Source organism: Pyrus communis, chromosome 15, assembly GCF_041283825.1.
Source record: "Pyrus communis isolate YQ-2024b chromosome 15, ASM4128382v1, whole genome shotgun sequence".
Classification (NCBI taxonomy): domain Eukaryota; kingdom Viridiplantae; phylum Streptophyta; class Magnoliopsida; order Rosales; family Rosaceae; genus Pyrus; species Pyrus communis.
This window is the reverse complement of record NC_142579.1, coordinates 29857773-29872994: the sequence shown is the minus strand read 5'-3', so window position 1 is coordinate 29872994 and position 15222 is coordinate 29857773. Positions and strand designations below refer to the sequence as shown.

The 15222-nt window shown below is 34.3% G+C and overlaps 1 protein-coding gene across 1 annotated transcript; it reads right to left on the bottom strand.

The window, feature by feature from the left end:
• Positions 1-1499: 1499 nt before the first annotated feature.
• LOC137710045 (1-aminocyclopropane-1-carboxylate synthase 7) lies at positions 1500-3966 on the bottom strand. Its single transcript, XM_068449005.2, has 3 exons — positions 3220-3966; positions 2801-3102; positions 1500-2552 (listed from the first exon to the last, which is right to left on the bottom strand). Exons 1-3 carry the CDS (start codon positions 3397-3399, stop codon positions 1694-1696), a joined length of 1341 nt encoding a protein of 446 aa, XP_068305106.2. The 5' UTR covers positions 3400-3966; the 3' UTR covers positions 1500-1693.
• Between the last annotated feature and the right edge of the window lie 11256 nt (positions 3967-15222).

Below are 15222 nucleotides of genomic sequence, written 5' to 3'. Positions count from 1 at the left end.
TCTCAAGTAAACGAATGTGATCTGTTTGGGTAAATAATAACGACGACATTTAAAAAAAAAAAATTGATTCGTTCAATTTTATAATCATAAGTAAAGAAAATTATGCGGAGAGAAAAAATGGTGTGTGATATGACATGCATTTGTGAGTATGCTTTTCATATATATGTGTATTTGTATATGTATATATTTCAAGTTTGTACTTCGAAGTGTGATTCAAGATGATGACCTTCACTTACAGAGGCTTGACAGTAATTAGATATTATTATTTTTAAAGAGGGAGAAAATTTTCAAATTATTACAATAATTTATAAAATTGGAGAATTTCGAACCCATGCCGTATGATTAGAAACTCAACATCTTATCCATTAGTGTATTGAGGCACATACAAAGAATATTGTAAGACACAAATTGATCAGTCACACAACACCATGATTGTTTCTGGTTTAGAAATTCCTCTATTATTTAAATTTATTCCATTCTTTAAATTCCAATAATCGAAGTATATACTCCACCTCCTTGCCAGCCAAGCAACCGCACAGGCTCAACTGCATGCGCATAACTATCATCTATTCATACATGCAGGGGAACTTATGTAATGTTATATGTATAAATAAGACCTCGAAAATTGAATTTAACACTTGATTGCATGCAAATATAAATACATATGTGTGTGTATATATTATTAATAATCTAATAAGTAGTTAAGAAGTCCAATATGAACTATTAAGAGAGACTTGTCTCAATTATTTTACATTTCTCAACCATTCGCATATTGTCCACAGTGCACACCATCATATAGTTCATCCTAACTCTTTTTCCATACTAATTAACCTACTTTTTCAAATTATTTGAGGAAATTGATTTTAGTAACTATGTCCTAGAAATTGTGGATTTCCCAACAATGTTGTTGGTATCGGAGACACTCATTTTATAGTCCCACTTTGTAATTTTTTTTAACGATCCGAACAGTCTATATTTAAACTTATCATTCATATATAAAATCATCCTTACAAATAATTAAATAAACCCAAAACCACTAAGACATTCATTTATAGTAAAGAAAATGGAAGAATATTATTTGGAAAAGAAACACTAAAATGACTACCATTTAAAAGGTAAAAATATTTCAGATTTAGATGATTTTTGGTAGATATATTTTTGAGGAAAAAAACATAAAAGGAAGATGGTAGCATTCGCATAGTTAATCAAGCCAGGTTTTATGAGTATGACATGCAACGTCAAACTCAGCTCAAATTGTCGAAGGTTGGAAATTCTACCTCATATATACAATAAGGGTTCGAAGTGATTATATATGAATTAGCTGGAAAAGTTAACAATTTGGTTTATTACATATACATGTTGGGGTATAATAATAAGAAGAAGAATTTGTAATCCATCTGTTTAGTTTTCTGGTTCTTCATTAATGTACGTTATCCCAACATTTATACGTTAATGCTTAAGTCTTTCACAGTTGATTGCAAGACAAGTCAAAGGTAAAATTAGTAGAACGCCAAAACAAATATTATATCCATCGATTATACAAACTGAATGTGTAATAATTTGCTTTTTCAAGCAAGAAAACAAGATGGAGTTGTTACAATTCAGAAAGAGTAAATTGGGTTTTGTCCTCCAAAAGAATAAAAAATGGTTAACACCACTGAAAAAAAGAAGATAAAAGAGAGGAAACTTTATTCTAGCAAGCCCGCTCTCTCTTTTCCATGAAATTATGTATTCTTGTTAATGCAATCCCAAGTGTCTGCTCACTCATGTTGGCAAAGCACACCCTAAACCAGCCTGGCTCAGAGCAATGACAAGAAGAACCTGGAGATATATTTAGCTTCACTTCATGCAGCATGGAATCCCAAAGAGTCAGTTCAGATTCTCTTGTTGGTTCGTCCAAAAATGGACTTAAATTCATCCAGCAAAACAACCCAGCATTTCCTTTCAAACACTCGATCCCCGATTTTTTCAAACCCTCGACGATCATATCATATCTCCTCCTCAGTCTCTCTCTATTTGTCTTTATGTAGTTTCCCGTGAATTCCTTGTCAGATAACATGGAAGCCAAGAGATGTTGTGTTTGAGAAGATATCAAGGTGAAGCTAGACATTCTTCTTGCTGTTGTCACAACCTTGTCATTGTAAGAGTACACAGTGCCAACTCGAAAGCCTGGAAGGCCAAGATCTTTGGATAGACTATAAACAATGTGGACTCTTTCTGCATCCTTGTACTGCCTGTCTTCAAGAATTTCTGCCACACTAATGAATTCGGAGGATGAGAAGGCAGATCCCGAGTAGATTTCATCAGAGACAAGATGGATGTTTTTTTGGGTGACGAAATCAAGAATCTCTTCAAGGACTGTCCTTTGGATTGTTGCACCAAGTGGGTTTGATGGATTTGTGAATAGTACCCCTCTCACTCTCATGTTCTTGGCTTCTGCCACTTTGTATGCAGCTTCTAAAGCTTGAGGAGTAATCTGGAAGTTGTTTGAGCTTTCACAGTGAATTGGCACAATGTTCACACCAGTCCTCCACCTCAAATCTCTATCAAACCTGGAGAAGAAAATTTAAGTTGACATTAGTTTTTGATGATCAATATGTAAAAAAGTCACAGAAAAATTGCATGAAATAATGTAACTTCCAAATGATAGCATTCTCTTGTCAGACACCAGTTGGCATGTTATGTCCAGACTCAATCTGACGTATAAACACTTTGAAAAGGAAGACATGCGAGACTGTCTGACAAGATAACATTTAACTTCCAAGGTCAGTAAGTTTGAGTGATGGAGGAGTATTCTTACCCTGGATAATATGGGGTTGGAACAAGCAAAGCATCACCGGGATCAGCTATGACGAAAGTCAATAGCTCATTTGCTGCAGTTGCACCCGCCGTTAAGACTACCCTAGCAGGGTCAAATTTGGCTCTTCCTCCTCTAATTTGTTCCATAAAACTTGCCATTGCCTTTCTGCAAGACAAAAGGCCATGGTAGTCTTGATATAAGGCATTTTCTCTAAAGCCAGACACTCCTTTTGATCCCTTTGAACCCCAGGTGGAGGCTTCGGAATTTTCTTCCAAGTGGTTTTCCAACAGATCAAACGAAACCTGTTCAACAAAATAAAGTTAAAATTAGATGAAAATTCTAAAAATTTAAAAAATCTGAAATTTTCTTCTGGATTTTGTTAACCAAATGATCGTAGTACGATCAAGAGAAGCACACACTTGATTTTCTGCAAGTCCCATTTGTATGACTCCAGATGGGTTGCTTGACTCATGATAAGGGTTTTCATCATAAGTTTTCCATCCTGCAAAGTATGGAGAGTCTTCTCCATGAGTATCAGAAACAGCTATTTTTGATAGCCTAGGAGAAGGCTGCTTCTGCTGCTCAATATCTATAGCCATAACTAGGTTTCTTGTAAAATCACTTTGGCCTTCAAGAAAGCTGTAGGTGTGACTCAGATAGAGAGAGAAAAGAGTTGAATGAGAATTGTTTGAATGAAAAACCTTTGAAATCACCCACTTTTATATATAGGAACGCTTTGGAGAGCAATGGCATAAAACAATAATAAACAAAAATGGTACTCTCAACTTGCCTGTTCTGTATATTGAGAAAACAAAAAGAAGAAGAATCAATCGTTGATTCTGTGACATAGGCAAGATATACATCAAAGCTGGCCTTTTACATACATAAAGTAGTTTTAATCTCATCACCTACATGTACCCAACAACTGTCAATAATTTTATGCTATGCTCTCAAGGCTTTCTTCTCTCTCTTAATCTTTCTAAGATCTGATTAAGATTAGTCAGAATATATGGTTAGGTTTCTCTCTCTCTCTCTCTCACTCTCTCTCCAAATCCCAATGTACTTCCCAACCTATGACAAGTCAAATCCTTGCTGAGCAAACCCTAAATCCCGAATTACGCTTGAAATTAAAATGCTTGTAAAAATTATTATTTGAAGAGATCTAAGAGTGGTTAAGTTTGATTGCCGGACAAAGATACCGAGATTAAGATTCTGATTTGTGTGCAAGATATCTAGGGCTGCATACAATTGAAGCTCCATGAAGATCTGCTGACCCCACACATCACACATGCATCTATATTAATACCTAGCAACAAAATACATAACTAGGGTTTTGAGGTGCAATAATGCTATTCTTACCACAATTTTATACCATATTTCTTTACCATCTTAAGTGGCAAATGAGTTGGACATGCGCATCATCTAAATTAATTAGCATTTAATCAAAATGTTAATCAATAATTAATAAAAATATTGTTAATTAAATGATGATTGTGGTATACGAGGAGTCTCATTCTTCCACCTAAGATTATTTAAGTATTTTAATTAATAAAAAAATTAAAATTAAATGATGTAGCTTGTCCAACTCATCTGCCACCTAAGATGGTAAAGAAATGTGATATAAAATTGTGGTAAGAATAACATTACTCTTGAGGTTTAAAGCAATAATAATCTCATAATCTAATTAAATTCTCTAAAGGAGTATGTGTTTTATTTATAGGACAATGTATTTGACTATATGTCCATATGTGTGTATTTGTGCAGACAAAATGGTTTTAATGGCAAAATAATATATAGAGAATATATGGTTTTTTGGGGCTCAAGACGGTGAAAATCCATGTGCAAGAGATAACACGAGATTTGCAATTAATATGTGGAATCCTAATGCATACAACAGAGGGACAGAACGTGAATGGAATGATGAGATGACGACGACTGGATCGGCCACTTCAGCCTGTAAGGGAGAGACAAGTATCAACCAAAAAGTCTACATCAGATATGGAACTTCATTTATATGTGCATATGGCAATTAAATTAATTGTGATTATGGGTAATTACACTTCTTTCAGTGGAAGGTGCTTTTTATCCTTGGATATGTTAACTTAACAACAATGGAAGAATGACTTCAAAATTAAAATAGAGGAATTAAAGAAAGGGTATCAAACTTCCTAGTTATCTGTTCCTGATTTTTATGTATTTGATTACGGATTTTAACTTATCTTCTCTATAAAAATTAAAAGCTAAACATAAATTAAGTCAAAATGACACATATCACTCAAATAAATAGGATTTTAGAACATAAAATAGATAGGATTTTAAGTGCAGAAGAGTTTTTTTTTTTTTTTTTTTTTTTTAAGTACATAAACTCTATTAAATATGGAGAGTTAATAAGTAAAATGAATCATACTCATATATATAAACGCATAAAACTCAAGAATTTTGAATGACTCTAATTCTTATTCTCTCTATGTAAATCCAAATCAGCCATTGGTTTGGAAATCATTAAAATTATTGGTTGTACAACAAATAAAATTAGAAAATGAACCCTCATGGACCACGAGAAATATTACATCCCAACTAAAATATTGTTATAGGATATGTGAAAACTTTCAAGAGCATGATTCCATTTTGTAAGATGTGAGATAGTTGCTGGATCAGATAATATTTCTATGTACAAGATACTCAATTTGTAAGAGAGAAAAGGGAAAAAGGAGAAAAAGGGAAAAAAAGAGAGAAAATGGATGGTGGGGTTGTCTTTTACCAATTATTAATAAAGTTATTTACATGTTTAAAAGAAAATTATTGGAAGCAAAGAGCTAGAACACTTCAAGTCTTCATGTGTGTGTGTTTTATGTATGGAAGTGAAAGTGTTCTTATTTGCATCAAGTTATCAGTTATAAAGTTAATCGATTAGGAACTAATTAAGAGGCTGCATTAGAAGCTCATTGCTGACAAAGTGTTCACATTTTTAAGTGCATTCCAACTGAGGAAAATGTCATGGAATGGAAGCACACCAGAAATTAGGACTGACACGTATGAAAAGGACGGACCAATTCGCTGGAACAACTCCACAGTCTGTACTGTCGCAGATGGCCTTTTTGCAGCATCAATGTAGCCCTAACCTAATTTAATCAATTAATTAATTAAACAAGGAAAAAGGCTGTGGGGGTTATATAATTACTTTGATGATTAATGAGATTTTTGTAATCGCATTAGTAGCTACTGTGTCAACATTTTCTGAATACAGGGCCAAAGTTTGTCTTTCAATGTTGCTCTCAAGGACTACATGCAAGTAAGTCACTAAAAGCCAATTCATATCTACATTATATAATATGCATCTTCTTAGGTAACTAGTGGTAGGATTAATTTAGGGTTTCCCAAATTGTAAAAAGGAAAAAAACAAGAGTTGGCATGTTTAATTGTAACCCAATTATCACAGCCCAAAAATCTGGATGGTGTTTTCCGACCGTATCTCTGAAAAAAGAAAAGTTTAAATATCATAATTCCATTATCTCACATCAATCGTATCTTTGAAAAAATAAAAGTTTAAATATTCTAACCCCACTCCAACTAATACCGAGGCTTTTTGTGATAAAACCCTACCCCACACTTGATGGATTGTGAACTTGGTAATTACCAAGTTTACCAAGTTGAGGACAATATCAGTGTTGTTGGAAGTCAACCTTTGAGCAGTTGGAAGTGGATATAATATCATCAGACGATTGTGCGCCACTACTAGAAGATGTGCTATAGGGCACCGTTTTGAGGACACCCTTCTTCATCAGTGGCTTTGTAAATTTGACCGTCACCATTGTCAAAATTTGGTGTTTTGGTATTGCAAGTCCGGTGTTTGGCTTAGATGTGGTGTTTCAATCTGAATGCAGGTTCTGTATTTAAAATTTCAGCTAAGGTTTCTCTGTATTCATTATATAGAGAAATTTTCTTTTAATGTATTACTTTGTACTTATTTGGAGATTTTAAGGATTTTTGTGTATTATTTGTGCTTTAGTTCCCCAGTTTGATACACACACACACACACACACACATGTATCAGGTTACCAAGAATTCCTCATTGGGGTCCTTAAACCCTATAGTTATTAGCTAAGTTCCTCAGTGCGGATTTCTACAAACTACACTTAAAGAAAAATAATTATGTAGGGGCTCTATTTCGTCTTTTGAAAGACAACCCAAGGAAATGTAGATATTATTTTTACAATTTGGTACCTCTGATCGATTTTACGAGTGTTACTGTAAAAATCAAAGCACACCATTTCTTTTTTCAAAGGATTCCTAATAGCTTGGTTTGGCAAGTGCTAGTCCATATTAAATTAGTCGTCTTAATTTATCAATAATAGTAATAATAATAATAATTTAACTTAGTCTTGTTATTTTTATTCCAAGTGTGTGGGCTTGAATTTAATGTGATTGATCTTGCTTATGAGGATGGTGGCGGTGAATTTTTTTTCACGTATATCGTATAATTTTTCCCTTTATTATGTTTTGTTATTGGTTGCTAACTTATTTTGCCCCTCTGTTGTGTAGAACACATTGAGCAAAGAGCTTTCTGCAAGTAAGTTTGATTATGCTGGGAATATATTGTATATTTTGGTTCTTTTTGTGCCTTGTTTAATTCTACAAGCATGGATGAAGTTATTTGCATTTTCGTGCATGTTGGAGTAGTTTGATTGTGTATAATGATAGACATGAGCAAGGAGCATTGTGCAACAAAGTTTGATTTCCCTACAATTTGCAAACTGTAGTCATTAATATAATATCAAGTTGTGAGAATTTTCTTAAGTTTCAGAATTTCTTTTGTATTCTTGAGGGTTACAAATAAATGTTGAATTGCTTCTTAATTATTATTGTGTTGGCATTTAGAATAGCTTTGGACCATTTCCGCCACAAGAGGTTTCCTTGAGGTAATTTATTTTCTTGGCAAATTCAGATTAAATTGTTGTTGGCTTCCAACCATTTCCAGGACATATCACGGAGCCTTTGGACTGAATAATCTAAGTACCGACCCACGTGAATTAGTGAAATTCAATTCTTATATAAGTAGATGATTTCTTGTTTAGGCATTCATGGTTTATTGTAATACTATGGTGTTATTGCACTCCTTCCCCATTTTCTAACTTTTAACTGTTTGTTGTGTCAAAGTGTCTTGTATTCTAATGATGGTTTTTATTATTTTTGCGGGATATCGCTAAATCAATGTTGAAGAATGAGTTTGGGATGGGATAATTTTATTGTATATTAGAATACTTTGTATAACCACTGTGCTTCTACATTTATATTACCATTCATTGGAAAGAGACCTCATTTTGTATCAATAATAGAGTATTATAAAAAATAAAAATAAAAAAATTTATAATCATCAATGGGAATGAAATTATAATTTGGGTGCCCAGACTACAAGGCCTTTTTTTTTTTTTAAAGCATATTACAACTTTGACACCAATGCCGAATTGGCACCATAAATAACAAGTATTAAATATTCAAGAGGCCTAACTATTTATCGTGCCATAATTAAACGGTAGTGATTGTCACAATAGAGACTTTTTTATAGGACATGTTCTCTTATTTGGTGGCAATTGAGGTTTGCCATCAATGTTAGTGTCCATTCTTTATAACAAACACCAATGAAAAGGGTGTCTTTTAGCCAAAATTCAAATTCATGGGGATTTTTGTTCCCGTTTGCATGTTTTATTGCGTTGCGATTAGCGTGGGAATAACATATGGTGGTACGATGTTATGGGAGAATGTGTTTGGGTTAATATTTGAACATTGGATTTAGATGAATAAAAGCCCAAGAATACCTAATTCAAGGAGACTTGCCCTAAGCCCAGCACCAAGCCTAGAAGCAAATTGAGGCATTCTCAGCCAAAATGCAAGCCTCGTGCTTGCCACTGAAGTGACAAGTGATAGAGACTAACCTACTACCTACCAAAGAACACTTTCTAGTGGCATTGCAAATAAAAAGCTAATGACTCATTACCCTCTAAAGTTGTTTTAGGCAAGAACAAAGTTACAATAGTCGGGCTAATTTGCCTATAAAAGGAGGAAGAGACCCTAGAGACAAGGACACTCAACCAATTAAACAAACAAACATACAAACTCTACTCTCAAGCCAGATTTGCATCCAAATGCTGAAATCAACCCATATTAGTCCTTTTTAGCAACAAGCTATCTCTTGTCTAGATTTCCTTAGAAAGCCTATCTTTCTCTAGTTTAAAGCTCTGCTACCTTCAACCATCGTAATATCGATTCCTCGTGTAATTTTATTTACCATACATTCCTTTTTAGCATATAAACCCATGTTAACACAAAGAGAAGTGATTGCAAGAAGTTCAACCTTGACAAACAAGGTGAAATCTTACCTGAAGCTCTTTGTTTGTTTTCTGAATTTGTAGATCTATTACTTAATACATTCTCTAGTATGTATTCAAGTTGTTTCCATCAGTTTTCCTACTTTAAGAGTCTCATTTGTATCTAGATCTAGTCATTTTAATGACTATGCTTTCATTAAAATCAACCAAGAGCCAAGTAAATGACTTAGAAGGCCTTGGACTACCTTTATTCGAACATACAAGACTATGAACTAAAAGTCCTTGGTCACAAGGCAAGAAAAAGAACTTAATGTGGACTTAACCCATCCACGACAATCCTTTGATAACAAGAAGTTTGAGTAACTTGAGGCGCAAGTAATCGACTAAACACACTTGTTCTACATCTGCTGTACTAGGATAGCAGTGGCACACCTAGCATTTAGTTAGTTTTGATTGCGAGCCTCAAGACCTACTCCTAAGGCCCCACAGTGGCACATTTCAGAACTAACTCTATCATCTTCTTGTAGCACATCAACAAGTAAGAGCCCAACAACACATCCAAAATACCAATCCCTTGAGGAACTGTGCTGAGATCCGAGGATCCCTCTCCAGAGAAATCTTCGCCCGAACATAATGCATGAGCTAAGTTTGACAATTCATGATGATTACAAGATCAAGGTGCATGGAAGGCTTTGTTCCGACCGAATTGCCTTGGTGAAGCAACCACAAATCGAATCTTAATTATATATGCTCTGCTTCACAACAAGGACACTTCATTTTCCACACAGGGAGGGAGAGAGAGAGAGAGAGAGAGAGAGAGAGAGAGAGAGTGTGTGTGTGTGTGTGTGTGTGTGTGTGTTTTCAACGTCAATGGGCTGTGTTTTCTTCTGCAATCCCATTCAAGGCAATAGAAAGCAAATGGCAGTGTGGCCCATGATATCCCAAATGGTGGCTATTATTTCCCTCACCTTTTTTTTTACTTTCTTGAATTCATTTTTTGTCTAGATTTTTAGATTGCATGAGCACATGAAATATCCTTGATTGCATAAATTAATTTCGATGCAAGAAATTTTCAAGGAAATTTTATACTGTCGAACCAAAAACTAGGTTCAAAGTCGTGTATCTACATCTCATTTATGTCTATGATGATCCTTTAGTTGAGGCCACAAACTATGCCCATGTCCACAACCTAATGTAACGAGCTAGCTTCTTTTGTATCTCAATGCTATATATGGTTAATCCATGGATTACAAAAAAAAAAAAAAAAAAAAACAAACAAAAGACAAAAATAAATCTAATGCTAATTTAGATAAGTTCAGACACAACAACTGTTATATGAATATTTTAATTAGGGTTAGGAACACTTCCAAATTATCAAAATTGCTTTTATTAATATTTGGCTAAAATAGACACATTGCAATATGCAATATATACACATTGAAAACGTATTGATTTATTATAAAACAAGTCCAAATAGATAACACGTACGAATCAAGTTACCCTGTATGGAATTATGAATGATAAGTTAATAACACAAGTTATTTTTTCTTCTACATTCCTCACGAAACTTCTTAAACTAATTATTGGTCACTCCATCTTTCAGCTTACTTTCACTTCGTCAACTAGCTATTGGTATAATTGTCATCTCTAGTTTAAGAAGTGAAAGTGTAACATGACTAGTGTTATTAACTTATTATTCTTTGTAAGATTAATCAAGCGTTCTTCTTTATTCCTCACTTCTCAATGAGAAGAAGTCTCAAGTTTAAATCCCCCTAACCTTTATTGATACAAAAAATGTTTCTTTCTTCTTTGTAAGAATACAACGTCTGCTTATTTAATTGTAACGGAATTTGAATTACCAAATGCGAAAGATGGAACTTAAATAACCTTATAAGAGATAAAAGGAAATAAAGAAAGAAGACTATGACATTATGGGTACAATTAGAAATTTGGCAAAGAACGAAAGAAGGCAATTAGGTTTCAAGAACCATCTTAAAAAGCTAATTACGTGCTTAGGCAAATCAACAACACAAATTAAAGCATCCTTAAGCAAATGCACTTAGCTTAAAAACACAAAGTGGGCCCCTGTAGGTTTTGTATATAATCCGCAAGCTCAATGATAGGGCAATTTAGGAGGTACGTACCACACATATACGATTCAGTTCACATGGCCAATGCCCACCACTAAGGACCATCAATTAGTGGGCTTTAAAATGCCTTAATTCCTTGTGGTCCAAGTAATTGATTGTCCCTAGCGGTTTGATTTGTACTGATATGCATGGGGTGGACCATTTCCAACCCTAAATTTATAAATGGACTGGCATGCACAAAGTCGGTATCATGATCAGATGGCAGGGAGTCATTAGTCAACGGAAATGGTTCACCAATCAGATAGTCCCAAATCGACGGTATTGGGGCTCACTCTCTAATTGTGATTAGTTTTATTCCTCTGGGAATGTCTGTCACCAAAAATCGTAAAAAAAATAAACCCAGATAAGATAAAGATTGTGCCAATTCACATTTCGATAATCTCTATTAATCTATATTAACTAATGAAATGTTTTTTGTCAGCCAAAAGATGATGAAAAAACTACTTAGTTTTCTATCACACAAAAAAAAGATGGGCAATAATGTAATTTCACAGGTCTAAATTTTACTGTTTTTTATTGAAGCATCACCTACAGGTGATGTTAAAATACCTCTAGTATTAAAAATAAAAAAAATTAAAAAACAAAAACCGAAAACAAAAACCCAACAGTCCCCCCACGTTCTCTCTCTCCCTCTCTCCTTCTCATTTTCTAAAAAAATGTGTTCATACACACAAAGTGTGTAGGCAAATGCTAGTTTACTTTGAAAAAACGAATTTGTGTAACATCCCACATCACCCAGGGGAGTGGATCTTGTAAGTCTTATATGTATATTCTCATCTCAACCTAGCACGAGGCCTTTTGGGAACTCACTGGCTTCAGGTTACATTGGAACTCCGAAGTTAAGTGAGTTCGCACGAGAGCAATCCTAGGATGGGTGACCCACTGGGAAGTTCACTTGTGAGTTCCTAGAAACAAAACCATGAGTGTGTGGTAAGGGCCCAAAGCGGACAATATTGTGCTATGGTGGAGTCAGGCCCGGGCCAGGATGTGACAATTTGGTATCAATGCCAATCCCTGGCCGGAAGTGTGTTGACGAGGACGTCAGACCCTTAAGGGGGGTGGATTGTAACATCCCACATAGCCCAAGGGAAGTGGATCCTGTAAGCTTTATATGCATATTCTCATCTCTACCTAGCATGAGGTCTTTTGGAAACTCATTGGCTTTAGGTTCCATCGAAACTCCGAAGTTAAGCAAGTTCGCTTGCAAGAGCAATCCTAAGATGGGTGACGAAACTCCGAAGTTAAGCGAGTTCGCTTGCAAGAGCAATCCTAAGATGACGAAGTTAAGCGAGTTCGCTTGCAAGAGCAATCCTAAGATGGGTGACCCACTGGGAAGTTCTCGTGTGAGTTCCCAGAAACAAAACCGTGAGGGTGTGGTAGGGGCCTAAAACGGACAATATCGTGCTACGGTGGAGTCGGGCCCGGGCCGGGATGTGACAATTTGAATTATTGATGTTTCGATGTATTGGTGTGTCCCACTTTTGCCCTATCAACATTATTCGTGTTTGTTCTTCGTGGAAACATTATGAACATTAATATATATCTTCCACGTATAATGTATGTGTTTGATACGATATATACACACACCACATCATTGTAGTTATATATAGTTGTGTGATTATCTGGGAATGTCTGTCACCAAAAATAGTAAAAAAGTAAACCCAAATAAGAGAAAGATTGTGCCAATTCAACAAATTTGATAATTTGCTTTGAAAAAACGAATTTGAATTGTTGATGTTTCGATGTATTGGTGTGTCCCACTTATTGCCCTATCAACATTATTTGCGTTTGTTCTTCGTGGAAACATTATGAACATTAATATATATCTTCCACGTATAATGTATGTGTTTGATACGATATATACACACACCACATCATTGTAGTTATATACAGTTGTGTGATTATCTGGGAATGTCTGTCACCAAAAATAGTAAAAAAGTAAACCCAAATAAGAGAAAGATTGTGCCAATTCAACAAATTCGATAATTTGCTTTGAAAAAACGAATTTGAATTGTTGATGTTTCAATGTATTGGTGTGTTCCACTTATTGCCCTATCAACATTATTCGTGTTTGTTCTTCGTGGAAACATTATGAACATTAATATATATCTTTCACGTATAATATATGTGTTTGATACGATATATACACACACCACATCATTGTAGTTATATACAGTTGTGTGATTATCTGGGAATGTCTGTCACCAAAAATACTAAAAAAGTAAACCCAAATAAGAGAAAGATTGTGCCAATTCAACAAATTCGATAATTTACTTTAAAAAAACGAATTTGAATTGTTGATGTTTCGATGTATTGGTGTGTTCCACTTATTGCCCTATCAACATTATTCGTGTTTGTTCTTCGAGAAAACATTATGAACATTAATATATATCTTTCACGTATAATGTATGTGTTTGATACGATATATACACACACCACATCATTGTAGTTATATATATATATATATCTTCCAGGTGTTTGTCCTGCATTTTCTGCTTCTGCATATAAATAAATCGTCAGCCTTGTATTTAGAACGTACACAAATATATAACTCTTTGTATACATGATGCTGCCAATATAATCCCATTTTCTTAATGTTGTTTGTTTCGGTTCTAAAGCATGAAATGCGATCCACCATCGTCCACATAGACTTTGACTCCCAATAATGCAAATAATAAAATCAAAGTTTTTTATTTTCCCCTTAACTTGCAATTTTATTTTGGTTAATACATGTGCGATAACCTACTCTAGTAGCATGAAGAAAATTGAGATTCCACCATAAAACTAATTGGTAATATGAAGAGTTAGTTACCCAATTTCTTATAAACCCTTGTGTAATTTTATCCCTTATCGTTGTGGACATTGTCCTCACATTCTCACATAATAGATATTCTAAGCAATGTCTCTTCATGTGCCAAGAATCATCTTTTTGTGAGAATTTTCTTTGTCCCAACCATGTGCTTTCCTCCCATATTCTCTCTAAAAAAATGCATGTATAGTGTATTGTACGTCTGAGTTTTTCAAAATTATTGGGGGAGCACTAATTACGGGTATATAGATAATGTATAGCTACAAATCGGTATTATTGAAGTTTCTTATATTCCTAAATTGTGATCCAAGAACATCCATGCACACACAGGCTTAGAGATAAGATTTCTTTCTTGTTTTAAAGTCTTAATTAATTCAATAATACTAAACATGCATATATGATTGATCATTTGATCATATGCATGAATATTGAATGATCATATGGTCTAGTCACATTTTTTATACTCATTCGAGGAGCTTTTGGTTCACATTTATAGATGAAAATACGTTTGTATTGAATACTTATAAAAAACTAGCTACCTGGCTTGTGGCCTGTTTCAGAATGGTCTTGTGGAGAAGACTAGTACCAGTGCTCAAGAATTATCAGCAAAAACTATTTTGCTATAAACACAACAAAATTTCTATAAAAAAAGAAAAAGAAAAACAAGTGTTCTATGAAAATCCCTTTAGAAGCTCTTTCCGAATCTCAAAAAGCACTGAATATATATGTGCATCTTTGAGACTTCAAAAGTACTTCTTAACCTTTTTAGTCATGCATCGTAAAAATTATTTACAATTGTCTCAGTCATTTTGATATTTCTAAAAGAATCTCAAATTAATTCTTAAAATAATAGTTTATCAACATAAAAGGTCGAATTCATAGATACATGTCCTTGCCAACAAGGCAACCACGCAGGATCAGCTAGCTGATTGGCAATCATCTCATCTCATGTATACATATCTTTTCTTTGCATTGGAACTCATGAAATTGTTCATAATATTCTAATTCTATCTAGTAAGGCCTCGTAAATTGAATTCAAACACATGCAAATGCATATACATGTAAAACTAAAATTTCTATAGACTTCTGGCTTTTTTCAAATATTGGAAAGTATCAGTTGTTCCCATCGGAAATAGG